Source organism: Myotis yumanensis, unplaced genomic scaffold, assembly GCF_028538775.1.
Source record: "Myotis yumanensis isolate MYYU_CA2020_CCGP unplaced genomic scaffold, mMyoYum1.0.hap1 SCAF_2, whole genome shotgun sequence".
Classification (NCBI taxonomy): Eukaryota; Metazoa; Chordata; class Mammalia; order Chiroptera; family Vespertilionidae; genus Myotis; species Myotis yumanensis.
The window spans coordinates 207,365,718-207,373,156 of NW_027223753.1; the positions used below are offsets into that span (position 1 = coordinate 207,365,718).

At 44.6% G+C, this 7,439-nt stretch overlaps 1 protein-coding gene across 1 annotated transcript; it reads left to right on the forward strand.

The window, feature by feature from the left end:
- S100B (S100 calcium binding protein B) lies at window positions 1-7,439 on the forward strand. Its single transcript, XM_070407014.1, has 3 exons — window positions 1-103; window positions 3,154-3,292; window positions 6,205-7,439. Exons 2-3 carry the CDS (start codon window positions 3,155-3,157, stop codon window positions 6,343-6,345), a joined length of 279 nt encoding a protein of 92 aa, XP_070263115.1. The 5' UTR covers window positions 1-103; window position 3,154; the 3' UTR covers window positions 6,346-7,439.

Genomic DNA, 7,439 nt, shown 5'->3' on the forward strand with positions numbered 1-7,439 from the left:
CCAGAGGAAGGAATAAAAGGCCATCCCTCCCCACCATTCCTGCCACTTAGGACACTGCCGCCAGGAGGTGACCACAAAGAGCGAAGAGCAACCAAGATCACACGTGAGGGGGGAAAGCCTGCTCTTTGGGGGGCTGGGGTGGGGCAGGGATCCCAGAAGGTGGGTTGGAGAACTGGGTGGTAGTTCAGAAAGCCCCTTTAGGATAAGTGCAGCATTTCAAAGTGTGGATTTTACTGCTGCGTTGTGGGCATGACTGCCTCAAGCCTAGACAGCTAGAGGTTCATCTTGCCCATGTTTTTATTACCATAAATTGGAGAAACCACGGGTCTGGTGATTGCTGACATTTTCCCAGAAGTATTGCAAATATTGATTCTCTCCTCTTTGAAGAGGAGGGTTTTTGCTTCCGCAGGGCTGAGGAGGACGGGCAGCCTGATGCTAGGTTAGCCCTCCTTACAGATGAGTGTTTTCTCTCCTTGCTCCTGCCCCAGCCCTGGGCACGCACTGCTTCTCAGTGTTCCCGTTTCCCTCAAAGGGAAATGTCAGGGCCTCTGGACACCCACTCAGAAATTCCATGAAAACTGAGAGGTCTTCACAAGTGAATTATAAATTGGGGTCAAGGAAATCGGGGTTTATGGTGGATTTAACTTTCATCAGTCTGATCATTTCTCAAGTAGGTAGGGCCCCTTCCTTAGAGGGAACCCTCACATCATGTGCGATGTGTTAAAGCCCAAAACTTCTCTTGTTTTCGACATAAAATGATTAACACTGGAATAAGAGGCTAATTGAAGCAGGAGTGACAGTCATAGAATGAAGTGCAAAAGGAACATGGATATTTGATTTCCATTTCTCTTAAAAGATGAGCTTTACACCATCAATTGTTTCTTAGTCAACGGGAAGAATTTGACAGGGAAAATAAATTAATTAACTTCTAGTATGGTTTTAAAGAAAATCAGATTTTATGGAGTTTTAAAACATATGAAGTATATTTTCCATGCTTTTCCTTTTAGAAAAATCCCACTAGTCATACTTCACACACACAAAAAAAATTACCTTCCTCTTCCCCAAAACATCATGAATTTTGAGAAGCATCAGGGTAATATAAAAGGTTTCGTTTTCTTTTTTTTATTATTGATTTTAGAGAGAGAGAGGAAAGGGGAGGGGGACATTGATTTGTTGTTCCACTTATTTATGCATTCATTGGTTGATTCTTGTATGTGTCCTGATTGGGGATCAAACCCGCAACTTGACATATTGGGACAACACTCTAACCAACTGAGGCTTGTTTTGTTTCTTTTTTTTTTTTTTTTAAATCAATAATTGAAATTTGAGTGCAAAGGATAAGAAAGTAGGAAATGTTAAAGATTTCCATCCATCTGAATTGTCCTATCGGTACATGATATATCTGATTACTAGGGACTTAAAACCAAGTATAATGATAATTAATGGTGTGACTTTGGCAAAAATCAGGCCAAGATGAAAACCCTCATTTCTCTTTCCCTTGGGAAGTCAGAAATAAAAATTCAAATATTTTATTCCAAGTTATTTTTAAGATGTGACATACCCAACATGGGAATGATTTTTCCACAAGGAGATGTAACTCTTGTATTTATCTCTCTCTATAATGGTACTAGGATTCTGTAATAAGAAGAACTCAAGGTCTAAAGTCGGTAAATTCCTCTGGCCGAGTGTCTCAGTTTTGTGAAACAATTGAAAAACTGTCCTTTGTAAAAAGTGCCTAACCCCCAGGTTTGAACAGGTGCTTCTTCAGTTCACAGGCTATGGTGTAAGATTCGTGTTGAGGGAAGCAGAAAGTTTCTGACGTTGGCAACTGCCGAGAAACACTTACTAGGGAATAAGCGGCCTTTCCCCCATTCACTGAGGCAGCACCTCCCTGGATCCTAAAGAAAGACCTGGCGGCGGCTCCTGCTGCACCTGCCTGTTCCTGAGCGGAACCAGCTTAACTGTATAACTTGATAATACGTTTTTGTTTCTAGTAGGTCAAAGTACCTTTCACTGATGTTCTTTTTCAAAAAATGTGTGGAAATTCTACCATATTAATTTTTCCAGTAAATATTTTTTTATTAAAAAATGAGTTAAATTTACATATTAGTTCAAAGGAAAGCAAATTCCTACATTTTGTGATCTTTAAAATCTTTTGAAAAGACCTACACTTTTCATGCTAAACCAGGGTTGGGCAAACTTTTTGACTCGAGGGCCACAATGGGTTCTTAAACTGGACCGGAGGGCCGGAACAAAAGCATGGATGGAGTGTTTGTGTGAACTAATATAAATTCAAAGTAAACATCATTACATAAAAGGGTACGGTCTTTTTTTTTTTTTAGTTTTATTCATTTGGCCCGCGGGCCGTAGTTTGCCCACGGCTGTGCTAAACGTATTCCTAGTAATACGTATGTGCTGCTGTATGAATGGAATTGTCCTCCTGTTTCCCAATTGTTTATTGACAGAATATAAGACGACTATTGATGTTTGTACCCTCATTTGGCTCCTCGTCACCTTCTTTCTTATTAATTCTAACAGCTTGCAGCACTGCTCTGCTCAGCTGCACTGTCACTGACTTGGGGCCCCAAGGTAGGAGGCAGGGATCAATCCCAGAACTCCTTCACTGCTCTGCCTTCATATTTTTAAAAGATTTTTAAACTGATTTTTAGAGACAGAGGAAGGGAGAGAGAGAAACATCAATGTGAGAGTGAAACAGTGATCGGCTGCCTCCTGCACACCCCCTACAGGGGATTGAGCCCCAAATCCAGGCATGTGCCCTGATCAGGAATTGAACTAGCAACCTTTCGATGCACGGGACGATGCCCAACCAACTGAACCACATGAGCCAGGGCTGCCTTCATATTTTTGCTGGAGTTTCCCATTGGCCAAACCCAATCAGAAGCCAGAGGGCCTGGCAACTTGTCGAGGCAGCCAACAGGGGCAGAGAAAAGGGGCAAAGGGGGAAGAGTGGATCTAAAAGGTGGATGGGAGGCTGGTGACCACTGAGCCAGTTCCGAGCTTGACACTGGAGCTGAACCAAGGCTGGCCCAGCCCCCTCCTCTGGGTGGATGTCTGTATAGGTAACATGTCAGCTGTTCTCTGTGAAACAAGGCACAGAGCATGAGAAGGCACCTTTCCTCTGTGGGCCCCTAGGATGTCTGAGCTGGAGAAGGCCGTGGTGGCCCTCATTGATGTTTTCCATCAGTATTCCGGAAAGGAGGGCGACAAGCACAAGCTGAAGAAATCCGAACTCAAGGAGCTCATCAACAACGAGCTTTCCCATTTTTTGGAGGTGAGTCTTTTAAAACCGACAGCTTATGCATTCTCCTCTCCACTTCCTGTGCACTTCCTCTCCAGAGCAGACAGGAGGCGATTCCGGGTCTGTTTCAGGACTCCTAGGTTGCTTCTGGAAACTCGTTTGCACGATTGAACCCTCATTATGTAGCTTAGCTTAGCTGAACCGTGTTGTCTTCATTTTCATTGGTTTTGTATGTAGTAGGAACATCAAGAAAAAACTGCTGTCTCAAAGGCAAAAGTACAGATTCCAAATAATGCTGACATTTCTCTGAAAAAATCTAAGGATTTACGGCAGTGATGGCAGAATGGATGGAAAATAGACTCACGACTTATCATGGGCCATGTGCATAAAAAGAAGACGTTAAAGATAAGTTTTTGTTTGGGGGAAAAGCACTATTTTAGCTTTAGCTAGATGTTTAGCATCCACCTAAGTCAGTGGTCGGCAAACTGCGGCTCGGCAAACCGCGGCTCGCGAGCCACATGCGGCTCTTTGGCCCCTTGAGTGTGGCTCTTCCACAAAATACTGGCTCTTCCACAAAATGCCGACTTCTGTGCATGGGCCACAAAGTTTTAATCTCACTGTACGTGCGCGCCCGCATGTGGTATTTTGTGGAAGAGCCACACTGAAGGGGCCAAAGAGCCGCATGTGGCTCACGAGCCGCGGTTTGCCGACCTCGGATCTAAGTGATAAAGATGCCGTTCACTGAGCAAATATTTACCGACCACTCATTATGTTCACTACTGGGGAGACACAGGCCCAAGGACATGGCCTCTGCTTCGGAAGCACCCAGGCTGGCACATCCATGGAGGACCACAACCTACTTGACTGAGGGCAGGAGGCCTGGGGGCTTGCAGGGAGCTTCATGGAGTAAGAGACATTGGTGAGGACCCTAACTCAGGAAGCTGCATGAGGACTCCTGATGAGCCCTCCTCCCCCACACAGGTCCCACTCTGATCTGCGGTAAAAGAATGTCCAGACACCTCATGGAGGACTCACTTCCCTACCCACTAGCTCCTGCCCTTGGATCAGCCACCCATCGTCTCCATTGCACACCAGTCTTACACCCCCAAGGTAACGAACTGCAATCTGACTGGTGCCTGACCTCCCCTTAGTACCCAGAACCAAGGTTCGGAAGTGACCAATCACACACAGGGAGAAGGCCAGCCAATGCACCAGTGCACGGATGTCTGACCAGGAGCTAATTCCGGGAAAGACACCAGAGCATCCTGTGGGATGGTGATGGTGATAGGGAGCCACCATCCCAGCCAGCTGAGCCTCTCGGTGCAGGGTGAGCCCCAAGTTCCAGCATCGGGGCAGCACCCATTGTCTGCAGCTGGCTTGGTTCTCCTGTCCCACCCCCACGCAAACACTCCAAGGCTCTGAGTGGCACCACCAGAGCAGAGGAAGTGACTTGCAGGCTTGGGGGGGGGGGGGGGAGGGGGGGGAGGGGGGGAGGGGGCATCCCCTAGTCTGATTCTGGGACTGATTTCTCAGGCAGTCAAGTCCAAGTGGCAGCTGCCTCACTCACATGTTTAATTATTCAGTCCCACCAATCCCGCCTTCTAACTTAATCGAAGTCCCAGTTACTTCTGTAAAAGGGATTGTTGTGAGGATGAAATGATAGTCTTTGTCAAGTGCTTAACATACAGTGAAAGTTCAAAAACCAGTAACTGCTATTGATTTTAAAATATAGAAGAAGCTTACCATGTGGTAACCACAATTTATAAAAGATAAGTAATTCAAGGTAAGTATGCCAAGGTATCACGAACGTTTGTTGGCCTAGTTTTATCAAGGTAATTTTGGTTAGCAGGCAAACCAATAGTATAATTGAAATAATACACTGCTGCCATCCATCTTCCAACCTATGCTTATAGGTCCCGCCCAACCTCCGCTGGAATCTCAGTTTTTACATGTTTTATTTTAAAAAATATATATTTATTGATTTCAGAGAGGAAGGGAGAGGGAAAGAGAGAAAGAAACATCAATGATGAGAGAGAGTCATTGAATGGCTGCCACCTGCACGCCCCACAATGGGGATTGAGCCCGAAACCTGGGCATGTGCCCTGACTGGGAATCGAACCATGACCTCCTGGTTCAACCACTGTGCCACGCCGGCTGAGCTCAGTCTTTCACATGTTTTAGATTGAAGGCAGCCACTGAATATTACACCAGACTTCCTCAGGCCAACCTCCGCTGCACTGGGAATTGTTCTTCTGAACAACCTGCACTGATGTTCTTTTTCAGTGAAAATGCCACATTCTCACATGGTTAGGGCCCTGCACCGTGTTTGTTCCTCAGAGACTTTGTAAGACTATTCGCTTGGCTTCTGTGTTGGGAAGAACTGTCGGAAAAAGTTCCATGACACCTAGAAAGCAGCTCAAGTGGCAAAAAGAACACATGGAGTTCACAAATTTAGGGCATGCTAAAGAATTACTTCAACAACAAAAAAACAAAACAAAACAAAACCTTTCAAAGCATAAAAATCCATGGAAGCCTTCATTGTGGACACTGCCACACACAGAAACTGAAAAATTTAGGGGGGCCAAAAGTTCTTTTTTTCTTTCAAGACATTTTCCTATAATATACCCTGGCTGATCGATATGCTATTCTTCTTTTCCGGGTGTTCTGTTTTAAGTATAGTGATAACAACCTGCAGGTTTTCAGATCTTGGTTGTTCCATTCAGTCTTTACAAATAGCCCATGTCCCACTGGACCTAAAGTAAGATAGAGAAGGCACAGACCCCTGGACAACAGTCCTCTGGTCCCAGGAGACATCTTCCTGGTATCTCGCATTTTATATCTTAGGTTGTTTCTGATACAGATTTTTTAAGCCAGCCAACTTTTAATCATGTTTTGATGGCCTTAAATTTCATTTAAAAACAAGCTGGGTGACTGATCTCTCGTAGGAAATCAAAGAGCAGGAGGCTGTGGACAAAGTCATGGAAACACTGGACAACGATGGAGATGGCGAATGTGACTTCCAGGAATTTGTGGCCTTCATCGCCATGATTACCACAGCCTGCCACGAGTTCTTTGAACACGAGTGAACTAGAGAAAGCAGCCACGCTGTTCCTGTAATAGAGGCGAAGGTCACACAAGGAAGCAGAGAGTAAGGGCTTGCAGGCTAGTAGGAGCTGAGCTTTCCGGCTGTGTTCGTAGCAATTAGGAAGCTTCATTTGCTTTGTGAATGAAAAATTGAAAATCTCTTTCCAAGGGCTGTTTTTAATGGCCCCCATCATTACTTCTGCTATATTAGGCATACGTGTTAGCTGACTGGTCCCTAGAACTCCTGGTAATATCACGTAGGAAAGTCAATTCTCAGTCAGAAAGCCTGGGCTATACAGAATCCTAACCCAGAAAACACAAAACTGACTACCAAAAAGGATTCTGGACATCCGTGGTTTCCTTAAGTCTCCACTTCATTTGAAACCACAAAGCTCTATCCAACCTTCGAAAAGGCTGCCATTTCTTAAATTTGTTCATCATCAGTGCCAATGGAACCTAACGTAGTTAGATGGTGTGAAAATAGATCATGGTCTCATTTAGGTCCCGATTGCTGTGGTGAGCTGTGGTTACTGAGTAGATACTTAATGCTAACAGTTCTAAATGGGAAAACGTGTCCCATAAACCAACAAGTACTGAAACCTTAACTCTAATCAACAATGAGAAGCAAAATTCTATCTTCCGTGGAATTCTCCTGGTAGGCTCACACTTTGCTGGATCTGTGGGACGGGCGTTTTGCAGGAGGATGGGCAGGTCCAGGACCAAGGTTTCAGACCAGCCTCTCCGGAGATGAGTGCACTGCAAGTAACTTAGCCTCTGAGCCTCCTCTCCTGTCTGTGCGATGGTGGGTTACTACTGATGTGTCTGGTCTGTTGGTGAATGTCGCTCCTAACTTGTTTGTGCTGTTGGCAAAGTCAGTGTACTTGGAAAGCTGAACTTTATGCTCCTGTATCTACGAATTCAAATCAATCAAGTTTCAAATAATCGTTACAAATATTAAAAATCACTTCCAGGAAAATTCAAATTAATCTTATGCACCTCTTTTCCTGTTCTGTTTTATTTAAAGACACAAACTTCATAAAACCATTGATGGCTTGTATTTGCATTAAATAAAAGAGCACTGTGCTAAGTCTCCGTA